The 14608-nt window shown below is 37.9% G+C and overlaps 1 protein-coding gene across 10 annotated transcripts in view; it reads right to left on the bottom strand.

The window, feature by feature from the left end:
- LOC105473976 (ArfGAP with FG repeats 1) overlaps positions 1-14608 on the bottom strand; it is a 90477-nt gene that overhangs the window by 17149 nt on the left and 58720 nt on the right. For all 10 annotated transcript variants that reach the window (XM_011728265.3, XM_011728268.3, XM_011728269.3 and 7 more), the window contains 4 exons: positions 13959-14168; positions 12707-12887; positions 11270-11349; positions 10978-11070 (listed from right to left, as the gene is read on the bottom strand). In XM_011728265.3, coding sequence (XP_011726567.1) covers positions 10978-11070; positions 11270-11349; positions 12707-12887; positions 13959-14168 — 564 coding nt within the window. The remainder of the gene's footprint in view (positions 1-10977; positions 11071-11269; positions 11350-12706; positions 12888-13958; positions 14169-14608) is intronic.

The following is a 14608-nucleotide window of genomic DNA, read 5'->3' as shown; positions in this document are numbered from 1 at the left end:
GAGTTTCTTTTGCTCAGCAGAATGTTTTCAAGGTCCATCCATATTGTAGCATCTATCAATGCTTCATCACTTTTTATTATCAAATACTTTGTCACAGTATGACTATTCAACATTTGGCTTCATCAGCTGACGGGCACTTGGGTTGCTTCTACTTCTTAGCGATGATAAATATTGATGCTACGAACATTTGTGTACAAATTTTTGTGCAGATACATGTTTTCATTTCTCTCTGGTATATTCCTAATAGTGGCACTCTGCTAGGTTATATGGTGACTCCATGATGACCATTTTGAAGAACTGCCAAAATGTTTTCTAAGGCGTTGTACCATTTTATATTCCCACAAGCAATATATGAGGTTTCCATTTTCTCTACCTCCTTACATTGTTCATCGTTGTCTTTTCTTTTATTGACCATCTCTATGTCTTCTTAGGGAAATATCTATTCAAATATTTCACTCACTTTTTAAATGGGTTGTCTTTTTATTTTTATTATTTAGCTGTTACGAGTTCTTTATATATTCTGAATACAAGTCCTTTATCAGATGTAGGATTTACAAATATTTCCTCCAGACTGCTATCAAGTTTAATATTTCTATTGTGTTAATTTTTACAACTTTCCTGTCCTTCTTGTTTTAATTACCAAATTGGTAATTTTCATTTCCAGTTCCTTTTTAAAATGCTAATTGTAGATTATTAAATATTAGAGATGTCCAAATATTAAGAGTAAACTGAGAGGGTGAGAGCACAGGGAGAGCAAAGCAGCAGCAATTCTATAAACAAAATATGTCCTTCACAGCCCAAGGTAACTTTCTACTCACGGTTTTTTCTTTGCTTTTGCTCAGCTACCTCCAACCCTTTTTTGTATTAATCCTCACTTCCAGAGTATGCTAGGCAAGTGAAGTGAGCCTTCTAAGTATTCAGATACAAGGAATAGTACATAATATTAATTGGTATGTTTCATCAATGTGAAACTAAAGTATAAATATGGAGGCAACTGTACTGGAACAAAAATAGTGTTGGTTCAGAAGCATTCTGGGTATTAATATCAGATCAGCCATTACGGAATTATGAAACTTTAAGGCAAATTCATTAATCTTAGCAAATCGGTTTCCACCTAGGTAATAAAACAAAGATATGAGGGCCAGACACCATCCAACAAGCTCTGCATTTCAGTAAGTACCTTTCCTTGGGGAAAAAAATCTTTGGAACCATTCATTCATTAAAATAAATGCTAGGAAATAATAACTATTCATTCAGTGACAAAGGAGAGACCTAAGAGTTATAAAAATTTCCCACTATTTAAAAATTATTTTACCTCTATTAATTAGATTTAAGGGCTCTGGGGGGGAAAAAACTAAATATCATAGAATCGGAAAATTAAGCCATAACAGGCTAATCTCCTAATGAGAGTTACTATGTAATATTACAGTTTTGTAAAAAGCTAAAGCCCCAGAAGGGAGTTCCAAGATGGCCAAATAGGAACAGCTTCAGTCAACGGCTCCCAGCTTGAGCGACTCAGAAGAAGGGTGATTTCTGCATTTCCAACTGAGGTACTGGGCTCATCTCATTGGCACTGGTTGGACAGTGAGTGCAGCCCACAGACTGAGCTGAAGCAGGGCAGGGCATCCCCTTACCCGGGAAGCGCAAGGGGTCAGGGAATTCCCTTTCCTAGCCAAGGGAAGTTGTGACAGACGGTACCTGGAAAATCGGGACACTCCTGCCCTAATACTGCACTTTTCCAATGGTCTTTGCAAACGGCACACCAGAAGATTATATCCCATGCCTGGCTCGGCAAGTGCCACGCCCATGGAGCCTTGCTCACTACTAGCACAGCAGTCCTAGATGGAACTGGGAGGCGGCAGCCAGGAAGCTTGAACTGGGTGGAGCCCACCGCAGCTCAACGAGGCCTGCCTGCCTCTATAGACTCCACCTCTAAGGACAGGGCATAGCTGAACAAAACGCAGCAGCAACTTCTGTAGACCTAAACGTCTCTGTCTGACAGCTTTGAAGAGAGCAGTGGTTCTCCCAGCATGGAGTTTGAGATCTGAGAATGGACAAACTGCCTCCTCAAGTGGGTCCCTGATCCCCTAGTAGCCTAACTGGGAGACACTTCCCAGTAGGGGCCAACTGACACCTCATACAGCCTGGTGCCCCTCTGAGACAAAGCTTCCAGAGGAAGGATCAGGCAGCAATATTTGCTATTTTGCAATATTTGCTATTCTGCAGCCTCTGCTAGTGATACCGAGTCAAACAGGGTCTGGAGTAGACCTCCAGCAAACTCCAACAGACCTGCAGCTGTGGGTCCTGACTGTTAGAAGGAAAATGAACAAACAGAAAGGCATAGCATCGACATCAACAAAAAGGACATCCACACCAAAACCCCATCCATAGGTCACCATCATCAAAGACCAAAGGTAGATAAAACCACAAAGATGGGGAGAAACCAGAGCAGAAAAGTTGGAAATTCTAAAAACCAGAGTGCCTCTTCTCCTCCAAAGCATCACATCTCCTCGCCAGCAACGGAACAAAACAGGATGGAAAATGACTTTGACGAGCTGACTGAAGTAGGCTTCAGAAGATCGGTAATAACAAACTTCTCCGAGCTAAAGGAGAATGTTCGAACCCATCACAAGGAAGCTAAAAACCTTGAAAAAAGATTAGACGAATGGCAAACCAGAACAAACAGCACAAGGAAGATCTTAAATGACCTGATGGAGCTGAAAACCATAGCACGAGAACTACATGACGCATGCACAAGCTTCAGTAGCTGATTCAATCAAGTGGAAGAAAGGGTATCAGCGATTGAAGATCAAATGAATGAAATGAAGCGAGAAGAGAAGTTTAGAGAAAAAAGAGTAAAAAGAAACAAAGCCTCCAAGAAATATAGGACTATGTGAAAAGACCAAAACTACGTCTGATTGGTGTACCTGAAAGTGACAGGGAGAATGGAACCAAGCTGGAAAACACTCTTCAGGATAGTATCCAGGAGAACTTCCACAACCTAGCAAGGCAGGCCAACATTCAAATTTGAGAAATACAGAGAATGCCACAAAGATAATCCTCAAGAAGAGCAATGCCAAGATACATAATTGTCAGATTTACCAAGCTTGAAATGAAGGAAAAAATGTTAAGGGCACCCAGAGAGAAAGGTTGGGCTACCCACAAAGGGAAGCCCATTAGACTAAAAGCAGATCTCTCAGTAGAAACTCTACAAGCCAGAAGAGGGTGGGGGGCCAATATTCAACATTCTTAAAGAAAAGAATTTTCAAACCACAATTTCATATCCATCCAAACTAAACTTCATAAGTGAAGGAGAAATAAAATCCTTTACAGACAAGCAAATGCTGAGAGATTTTGTCACCACCAGACCTGCTTTACAAGAGCTCCTGAAGGAAGCACTAAACATGGAAAGGAACAACCAGTACCAGTCACTGCAAAAACATGTCGAATTGTAAAGACCATCAATGCTAGGAAGAAACTGCATCAACTAACGAGCAAAATAACAGGATCAAATTCACACGTAAGAATATTAACCTTAAATGTAAATGGGCTAAATGCCCCAATTAAAAGACACAGACTGACTTTGGGAGGCCTAGGTGGGCAGATCACGAGGTCAGGAGATCGACACCATCCTAGCTAACACGGTGAAACCCCGTCTCTACTAAAAATACAAAAAAATTAGCTGGGCATGGTGGTGGGCGCCTGTAGTCCCAGTTACTCGGGAGGCCAAGGCGGGAGAATGGTGTGAACCCAGGAGGCGGAGCCTGCAGTGAGCCAAGATCACGCCACAGCACTCCAGCCTGGGTGACAAAGTGAGACTCTGTCTCAAAAAAAAAAAAAAAAAAAAAAAAAAAAAAAAAACACAGACTGGCAAATTGGATAGAGTCAAGACCCATCAGTGTGCTGTATTCAGGAGACCCATCTCACATACAGAGACATACACAGGCTCAAAATAAAATAAAGGGATGGAGACAGATCTACTAAGCAAATGGAAAACAAAAAAAAAAGCAGGGGTTCAATCCTAGTCTCTGATAAAACAGACTTTAAACCATCAAAGATCAAAAGAGACAAAGAAGGCCATTACATAATGGTAAAGGGATCAATTCAACAAGAAGAGCTAACAATCCTAAATATATATGCACCCAATACAGGAGCACCCAGATTCAAAAAGCAAGCCCTTAGAGACCCACAAAGAGACTTAGACTCCCACACAGTAATAATGGGTGACTTTAACACCCCACTGTCAACATTAGACAGATCAATGAGACAGGATATTGACAGAAAGGTAACAAGGATATCCAGGACTTGAACTCAGCTCTGCACCAAGAGGACCTAATAGACATCTACAGAACACTCCACCCCAAATCAACAGAATATACATTCCTCTTAGCACCACACTGCACTTATTCCAAAACTGACCATACAATTGGAAGTAAATCACTCCTCAGCAAATGTAAAAGAACAGAAATTGTAACAAACTGTCTCTCAGACCACAGTGCAATCAAATTAAAACTCAGGATTAAGAAACTCACTCAAACCAAACAACTACATGGAAACTGAACAACCTGCTACTGAATGACTACTGGGTACATAACGAAATGAAGGCAGAAATAAAGATGTTCTTTGAAACCAATGAGAACAAAGACACAACATACCAGAATCTCTGGTACACATTTAAAGCAGTGTGTAGAGGGAAATTTATAGCACTAAATGCCCATAAGAGAAAGCAGGAAAGATCTAAAGTTGACACCCTAACATCACAATTAAAAGAACTAGAGAAGCAAGAGCAAACATATTCAAAAGCTAGCAGAAGGCAAGAAATAACTTAGATCACAGCAGAACTGAAGGAGACAGAGACACAAAAAAACCCTTCAAAAAATATCAATGAATCCAGGAGCTGGTTTTTTGAAAAGATCAACAAAACTGATAGACTGCTAGGCAAGACTAATAAAGAAGAAAAGAGAAAAGAATCAAACAGACACAATAAAAAATGATAAAGGGGATATCACCACTGATCCCACAGAAATATAAACTACCATCAGAGAATACTATGAACACCTCTACGCAAATAAACTAGAAAACCTGGAAGAAATGGATAAATTCCTGGACATATACACTCTCCCAAGACTAAACCAGGAAGAAATTGAATCCCTGAATAGACCAATAACAGGCTCTGAAATTGATAATTAATAGCCTACCAACCAAAAAAAAGTCAAGGACCAGACAGATTCACAGCCAAATTCTACCAGAGGTACAAAGAGGAGCTGATACCATTCCTTCTGAAACTATTCCAATCAATAGAAAAAGAGGGAATCCTCCCTAACTCATTTTATGAGGCCAGCATCATCCTGATACCAAAGCCTGGCAGAGACACAACATAAAAAGAGAATTTCAGACCAATATCCTTGATGAACATCGATGCAAACGTCCTCAATAAAACACTGGCAAATCGAATCCAGCAGCACATCAAGAAGCTTATCCACCACGATCAAGTTGGCTTCAACCCTGGAATACAAGGCTGGTTCAACATACACAAATCAATAAATGTAATCCAGCATATAAACAGAAACAAAGGCAAAAACCACATGATTATCTCAATAGATGCAGAAAAGGCCTTTGACAAAATTCAACAGCCCTTCAATGCTAAAAACTCTCAATAAACTAGGTATTCATGGAATGTAGCTCAAAATAATGAGAGCTATTTATGACAAACCCACAGCCAATATCATACTGAATGGACAAAAACTGGAAGCATTCCCTTTGAAAACTGGCATAAGACAGGGATGCCCTCACTCACCACTCCTATTCAACATAGTGTTGAAAGTTCTGGCCAGGGCAACCAGGCAGGAAAAAGAAATAAAGGCTATTCAATTAGGAAAAGAGGAAGTCAAATTGTCCCTGTTTGCAGATGACATGACTGTATATTTAGAAAACGCCATCATCTCAGCCCAAAGCCTCAGGATACAAAATCAATGTGCAAAAGTCACAAACATTCCTATACACCAATAGTGGACAGAGAGCCAAATCATGAGTGAACTCCCATTCACAACTGCTTCAAAGAGAATAAAATACCTAGGAATCCAACTTACAAAGGATGTGAAGGACCTCTTCAAGGAGAACTACAAACCACTGCTCAATGAAATAAAAGAGGACACAAACAAATAGAACATTCCATGCTCATGGATAGGAAGAATCAATATCGTGAAAATGGCCATACTGCCCAAGGTAATTTACAGATTGAATGCCATCCCCATCAAGCTACCAATGACTTTCTTCACAGAACTGGTAAAAACTACTTTAAAGTTCATATGGAAACAAAAAAGAGCCCGCATTGCCAAGACAATCCTAAGCAAAAAGAACAAAGCTGGAGGCATCACACTACCTGACTTTAAACTATACTACAAGGCTACAGTAACCAAAACAGCATAGTACTGGTACCAAAACAGAACAGAGTCCTTAGAAATAATACCACACATCTATACAACCATCTGATCTTTGACAAACCTGACAAAAACAAGAAATGGGAAAAGGATTCCCTATTTAATAAATGGTGCTGGGAAAACTGGCTAGCCATAAGTAGAAAGCTGAAACTGGATCCCTTCCTTACACCTTGTATAAAAATTAATTCAAGATGGATTAAAGACTTAAATGTTAGACCTAAAACCATAAAAACCCTAGAAGAAAACCTAGGCAGTAACATTCAGGACGTAGGAATGGGCAAGGACTTCATGACTAAAACACCAAAAGCAATGGCCACGAAAGCCAAAATAGACAGATGGGATCTAATTAAACTAAAGAGCTTCTGCACAGCAAAAGAAACTACCATCAGAGTGAACAGGCAACCTACAGAATGGGAGAAAATTTCTTCAATCTACTCATCTGACAAAGGGCTAATATCCAGAATCTACAAGGAACTTAAACAAATTCACAAGAAAAAATCAAACAACCCTATCAAAAAGTGGGCAAAGGATATGAACAGACAGACACTTCTCAAAAGACAACATTTATTGCAGCCAACAGACACATGAAAAAATGCTCATTATCACCGGCCATCAGAGAAATGCAAATCAAAACTACAATGAGATACCATCTCACACCACTTAGAATGGCGATCATCAAAAAGTCAGGAAACAGTGCTGGAGAGAATGTGGAGAAATAGGAACACTTTTACACTGTTGGTGGGAATGTAAACTAGTTCAACCATTGTGGAAGACAGTGTGGCGATTTCTCAAGGATCTAGAACTAGAAATACCATTTGACCCAGCAATCCCATTACTGGGTATATACCCACAGGATTATAAATCATGCTACTATAAAGACACATGCACACATATGTTTATTGCAGCACTATTCCCAATAGCAAAGACTTGGAACCAACCCAAATGTCTATCAATGATAGACTGGATTAAGAAAATGCAGTACACATAAACCATGGAATACTATGCAGCCATAAAAAAGGATGAGTTCATGTCCTTTGTAGGCACATGGATGAAGCTGGAAACCATCACTCTGAGCAAACTATTGCAAGGACAGAAAACCAAACACCGCATGTTCTGACTCATAGGTGGGAACTGAAAAATGAGAACACTTGGATACATGGTCGGGAACATCACACACTGGGGCCTGTCTTGGGGTGCAGTGTAGGGGGAGAGGATAGCATTAGGAGACATACCTAATGTAAATGACGAGTTAATAATGGGTGCAGCACATCAACATGGCACATGTATACGTATGTAAAATAACTGCATGTTGTGCACATGTACCCTAGAACTTAAAGTATGAAAAAAAAAAAGCTAAAGCCCCAAAGTTTTATAAATCCAGAAAAAATGATTATTTAAACGTCATTTGAAGAATGATCCAGGTGCGGTGGCTGATGTCTGTAATCCCAGCACTTTGGGAGGCCGAGGCAGGCAGATCATTTGAGGCCAGGAGTTCAAGACCAGTCTGGTCAACATGGCGAAACCCCATCTCTACTAAAAATACAAAAATTAGCCGAGTGTGGTGGCACACGCCTGTATTCCCAGCTACTCAGGAGGCTGAGGCATGAGAATTGCTTGAACCCGGGACGTAGAGGTTGCAGTGAGCAAAGATTAAGCCACTGCACTCCAGTCTGGGTGACAGAGTGAGGATCTGTCTAAAACAAACAAACAAACAAAAAAGAAATACATAAGATAAACCTTTCCAAATTTCACATAGAACTATTATGCAGTAAGGTATGCAATAAGGGTACCTCCTTTCTTTTTTTGTTTTGAGATAGGGCCTGTTAGCCGGGGTGAAGTGTGGTGGTGCAATCACAGCTCAGTGTAGCTTCGAACTCCTAGTCCAGGTAATCCTCCCACCTCAGCCTCCTGAGTAGCTAGGACTCCAGGTGTCTGCCACCATGTATTTTTGGTAGAAACGGGATTCACCATGTTGCCCAGGCTGCTCTCAAACTCCTGGGCTTCGAGCAACCCACCTACCTCGGCATCCCAAAGTGCTAGGATCAAAGGGTACCTCAAAATATAATTTCACAGTGTTAACATATTTGTTTTTTCTTTTTTTAAAACAGAGTCTCGCTCTGTCGCCCAGGCTGGAGTCCAATTGTACCATCTCAGCTCACTGCAACCTCCACTTTCCTGGTTCAAGCGATTCTCCTGCCTCAGCCTCCCGAGTAGCTGGGACTAGAGGCATGTACTACCGCACCTGCCTAATTTTTGCATTTTTAGTAGAGACAGGGTCTTAACATGTTGGCCAGGCTGGTCTCAAACACCTGGCCACCGCTTTGGCCTCCCGAAGTGCTGGGACTACAGACATGAGGCACTGTGCCCGGCCAGTGTTAATATATTTGAAGGCAACAAAAAGTTCTTAAATAATATTAATTTTGATGGTATAAAACACTGGAAATTCTTAAGTATAGTGTATTTGTCAAAGTATTGTTTATATTTCAGTTTCAATAGAAACATATGCAGTTAATGCTTATGATTTGGTCAATTCAATAATAATCTAATAAAGTGACCAATGTGATAAATTCAAAATGACTTATAATGGAAAAAATGTATTACCTTGAAATAAACATTTGTGGACACTGTAGTTTTACCTAATAAATTTTTGTTAGTTAATATTAAAATTATATTATCTGAACATACATTGTACATTTTATATTATTTTATATCCTATGTAGAGCTTCAACTTTTATAAAACTTTCATACTCTAAATAAAACAAGCAAAAAAAGGCCCTTAACTCTAATGACAGAACCAACTCAGAGGTATAGTCATGAAAGGAAAATATTAGGTCTGATTTACTGAGCATATGCTGTAATGTGAAGACCATACAGGGTAAATGTGCATCATCTAATTTTACAACAAACCTGCCAGCAAGAGAATACTGTTCACATTCTATAGAGAGGGACAATATGAAGGCTCAAAGAAGTTAGGTCAACACGATTAGGCTCAGCCAAAGCATAATTTGAGTTTCTATTCATCAGTTCTTAAATGAAGTTATAATATCTATAAATATCTCAATAGCATCTTGTGAACAACTTTATCACAATAAATGTTTGAACATTCCCCTATCATTCTTACCCCATTCAGTAAAAGAACAAAATTCAAAAGGCTTTCTTGTGGTCAACCAGAAGTAACTCTAAATCAGAATTCGAACACGAGTTTGGCTGGCTGTACTCAAAATATGTCCAATTAACTTTTCTGGGCCTGTTCCCTCAGCTGTCACACAATTAAAATATTTATTTGATGACAGCTGAGTGGATTAAAGGAGGCAATGTACAAAAACCCATTGTATCATGAAACATTTTACAAACTCAGTCCACAAAATGAAAACAGTATGCTAAGAAACAGAAACACTGCACATATCACACACCTAATGAAGAAATTGTACAAATGGAAATTTAAAACAATCATTCATTAGGTACGCTTGAATTAAAACAAACTATTTTTTAAAGTTAAATTTTGTGTGAAATTCAAATACTTATCAAATATCTATTATGTTAGTTACCAACAAAGTGAAGACATTTATGTGAAAAGAAAATAGTTACAGCTCAAACTTCTAATACTGTGATTCTTAATCTTGTCAATGACAGAGATTTACTAAAAACTAGTAATTCTTAATGGTTTAATTTGATTTCAATGTTACAAGTACCTAATCTCTCAAGATTTCATATCAACATTTACTATAACTGGAGTTTAGGCTTTAGTTCTAAATTACTGTGACATAGACACAAAAAGCATACAAACTCTAGATTTAATGGATACCCAGCCATACCAAATGTACTTGCTGACATTCCAAGATATTGGCAAATATCTCTGGTGTTTAAGGTAATATGACAAAAATCAGAGGTATAACGTGAGAAAAATGTGACTGGCTTACAGTATGAATCAAAAAGAAAAAAATGGAGAAAACAAAGAGAATTAAGGGAAAAAATTATCAAAAGACAAAATATTCAGTATTATACCCACAACTGAATCAAGTTTCCACAACTTAAAAAATATTCACACTTGAAAGAGATATTCACTAGAAAAAGACCTAATAATTAAGAATTCACATAATAAAGTCATCTGATGCAATCTCATAGGGAAAATAAAAACTTCTCGTAAAAGGGTTCCATTAAGATTGCATGAGTTACAACCAGTAATTCTGAAACTAGACCACCAAATATGTCTAAATTGCTCTGTTTAAGTCTCATCTCTGTCATAAACGTTCTGTGGAGTCTCATCTCCATGTCTGGGCTTCCCTACCTGAAAAATGAAAGCTTTAACTGGAAAGGGCAGACACTAGATAATTTCTAAGGTCCCTCTCAACTGTTAAATTCTAGGATTTTATGAACTTTCAGCTAGAATTTGTCTTTATGGACAAACTCCTCTATCCATTTGCCATTCACTTCACTAAGAAAGAAGCCCCATTTTCTGGTGTTCTTCACATGGTATCTTTGTTGATAAACACCTTCCCCAAAGCTTACTGTTCTACTGACTGTCTCTTTTTCTTACCTGTTGCTCCTCTGGCATTGGTCTGAAATGGATTTGTAGAAGATGCCACAGAAGGACCAGCAGCAGCAACAAATGGATTTGTGGAAGGCGTAGCTTTAAAAAATTATAAAATACACTATAAAATCCTAATACATTTTGTATTTAAGATTTAAATTATTTGTTCACTATATTTATCAAGACAGAAAACTCAAGGATTCTGATAACAAATCATTGCTTTGACTCCTAAGAAAATGCTACACAATATATACTTGGGTTCTTTATAAAAAACAGTATATATACCAGAAGCACATACCTCCAAATGGAGCAGGCACACTTGATGAAGCAGGCTGTGTCTGTGCAGAAGCACCCACTGGCACTGTTCCAAAAACATTGCTGAGAACAAATATTGAAAGAGTTCATTTTTTTTTTTTCTTTAAAAAAAGAGAAAGTAAGGATAATCGATCTACAGGGTAGCCATAAAATAATGAACATATCATGTATCATAGCATCAGTTATCAACACAAAGAAAAATTAAGACATTTAAGTGTAAAGATGAACAACAAGAACACATGGACACAGGGTGGGAAACATTACACACGGGGGTCTGTCAGGGGTGGGGGGTCTGGGGGAGGGATAGCATTAGGAGAAATACCTAATGTAAACGATGAGTTGATGAGTGCAGCAAGCCAACATGGCACATGTATACCTACATAACAAACCCGCATGTTGTGCACATGTACCCTAGAATTTAAAGTACCAAAAAAAAAAAAAAAGACACCAGCAACAGCAAGTTTTACTTGCCATTGTTTTTGCACCATTAATGCAAATATCAATTAATGAAAAGGTAAACAATCTCTCAGAATTATTATAAAGAAAGTTTTAACCTCACAGACCCCATGAAAGGGTCTCAGGTACCCCAAACATTCCATGGATCACTTTGTGAACCCCTGATGTACTGTAATGTAATATCAATAAATCATGTATTATATATCACGTATGTTTCCAGACTTTATGTTTCTACAAGTGTTACAACCCTAAGGAAAATAAGCTACTAGGATAACAAAAGAAAGTAGTAAATACAATACACAGGAATGGAAAACAGAGATGAATAAAACACTGTTACAGGTAAATCTCTTGTATTTCCCAGACTATTTTCGCAACTCTAAAATAAAGACTAGAAGAGTTTTTTACAAGTGTAATGTCCTTAAAATGTGTCATGCTTCCTACTGCCAAGAATTCTAACAGATCTATATGAACATAATAGCAGATGTGCTTATTTATAAATACAAGGATGACACTAAAGAGATATAGAATTGATTTTGGGCTTTGGTGCAAACACTTCTAAAAATCTGTATTTACGACTAAGCCTATAATATGGTACTTTCACTGTTTAATCTTCATGACTAAAAACTATTTTTAAAGTATATTATTTGACTACTAAATGGATTCTCCGCTGAGTACAATCTGAAAATAACTGTCCATTTTGAGATGTGTACATGCTCTCAAATACGGTTTAGTGTTCAAAGACAGAACATAACAAAAACGTCTGATTCAATGAAAAGATAAAATTATGCCAATTATTCAAGGATTATATTTTAATTAGCAAACTAAATTCAAATTCCTCAAATTTACAAAAGTATTCAAGAACTTTAAAATTATACCTTAAAACAGTCATTTTTTAACTTGATTACTCAAAGTTGGAAAAAAAAGATAAAACACAAAGCAGGAGGGGCTAGCTAAGACAAGGTACCTGCTAGCATTACTTGTGGAAGTATACGCATTACTGGAGGTGGCTGCGGAACTGAAAACGCTGTCTAGTTCTGCCAGAGCTGCATACTTGTCTGAAGACGCACTTGACTGACTGGGAACTGAAACCACAGAACCAACAGGAGCTTTACCTGTGGTCCCAAAGCCACTTCCCTGATCACCACCTGGGAATGAACAAAATCACGTTACACCAAAAATTTAAAGTTACACTTTCAACTTAGCAACTACATTTGCCATGAAACATAGGTAAACTTAAAATGGATTTGGAGTTAAGCAGGATTCCAAATCATTAATCTAATAAATAACCTGGACCATACAGGACAGGATTAGTCGTTATACATACCACTGTGGTAAAGACAGAATATGTCTTTTAACAAAAATTAAGACTCTGTACCAAAAAAATTTGTCTAGATTATGCATAAGCAAGAAACTCTCAAGTGCTACTATGTTAACATCTCCAAGACAAGTGGATCTTGTTCACGTGAACATATAAATTCATACAATGCTGGACCTAATGTGAACAGTCTATCAATAGCATCATTTCCCTCAGCACTCTCCATGAAAAAATTAGAGACAGTAATAACGGGAAACATTTACTGAGCACTTACTATGTGCTAAGCACCGTTCTAAATGCCTTACATGCAATACTACTTAGAACACAACTCCATGAGTTTAATGCTTAGAATTATCCATTTTGGAGAGGAGGAGAACAGGCCCAGAGATCAGAATGGAGAATTCCATTTAGCAACACACACCTGCTATTCACCACTGCCATATGCATTTTTAGAGGCTACTAGCCTTAAGATAAAACTGGATACAAAACTATACTATAAAATTCATGAATTTCTTAAAAAAATATAAAACCCACCAAGTTGTTAACGGAAATTTGTTCAAAGTAAATACATCACAGAAACCACCAAATAACCCTCCATTCAGCTCTGCCAATGGGGTTTCTTGGCTCTTTATTGCCAAAGAAAAGTAAAGCATGCCTTCTAGGACAAAATAAAATTTTTCTCAACTAGTGAGACTGAAAGTTTACAAATCAGTTCCTATGTCCTCAGTTTTGTAGTTGATATTTCAGGTACAAAATGTGCCAAGTGAACATTTTACTCAATATGACAGTGCAGACAAAACTGCTATACAACAACTGAGAAAAGTGTAACATGTCCACATTTTAATAAATACAACCAAATTAAGAGCACAAATTTGTATTTGTTTTGCTTAAAGCTTGATACCTTGCCCGGCACTGAAGATATTGTCTAAATTAGCAAGTGCTGCATATTTGTCTGCTGTCTGTAAACCAGCTTTGTTCGTTGAAACTTTACTAACAGCTGATGCTGTTTGATGACTCTGGGAAGTATTGAAGGTTCCAAAATCAGCACTGGAGGATTTGGGGAAGTTATCAAAATGAGCAAAATTAGCATTTACTGATGCAGCACTTCCACCTGTAACAGAATAAACAGAGCACTTGAAATTTCTAAGCTTTTCCTAATACCCTCTCATAGACTGTATGATCATTTCTTCCTAAATTAAATGTCCTATAAGCAATCTTACAACATTAAAATCAATGACTGGCAATGGCTTTCGACTACAAGTGAAGTTTTCTAATTTGTAAAAGTAGATTTTTCAAAGGCCTTGGCAACATGTAAAATAACATGTTTCTGTTTATTACCTACCCTGGAATGAAGAATGTAATTCATGGAGGGGGTAACTCCACACTACCTGGTTTGAGATTCAGTTACTTTCTCATCCAAATACACTATGGCCTTTTACTAGTTCTCCCTAAACAGACTGCAAACAAGATGCAAAGTATCTTACTTGGAGGATTTCAAACTTTTGTGGCTCCATGGTGAAACAGTTTAAACAAATCCCAGCAGTAGCAATT

This window comes from Macaca nemestrina, chromosome 11, assembly GCF_043159975.1.
Source record: "Macaca nemestrina isolate mMacNem1 chromosome 11, mMacNem.hap1, whole genome shotgun sequence".
In the NCBI taxonomy this organism is placed as follows: domain Eukaryota; kingdom Metazoa; phylum Chordata; class Mammalia; order Primates; family Cercopithecidae; genus Macaca; species Macaca nemestrina.
Note: the sequence above shows the minus strand (reverse complement) of the source record. Positions and strands in the feature narration are given on the sequence as shown.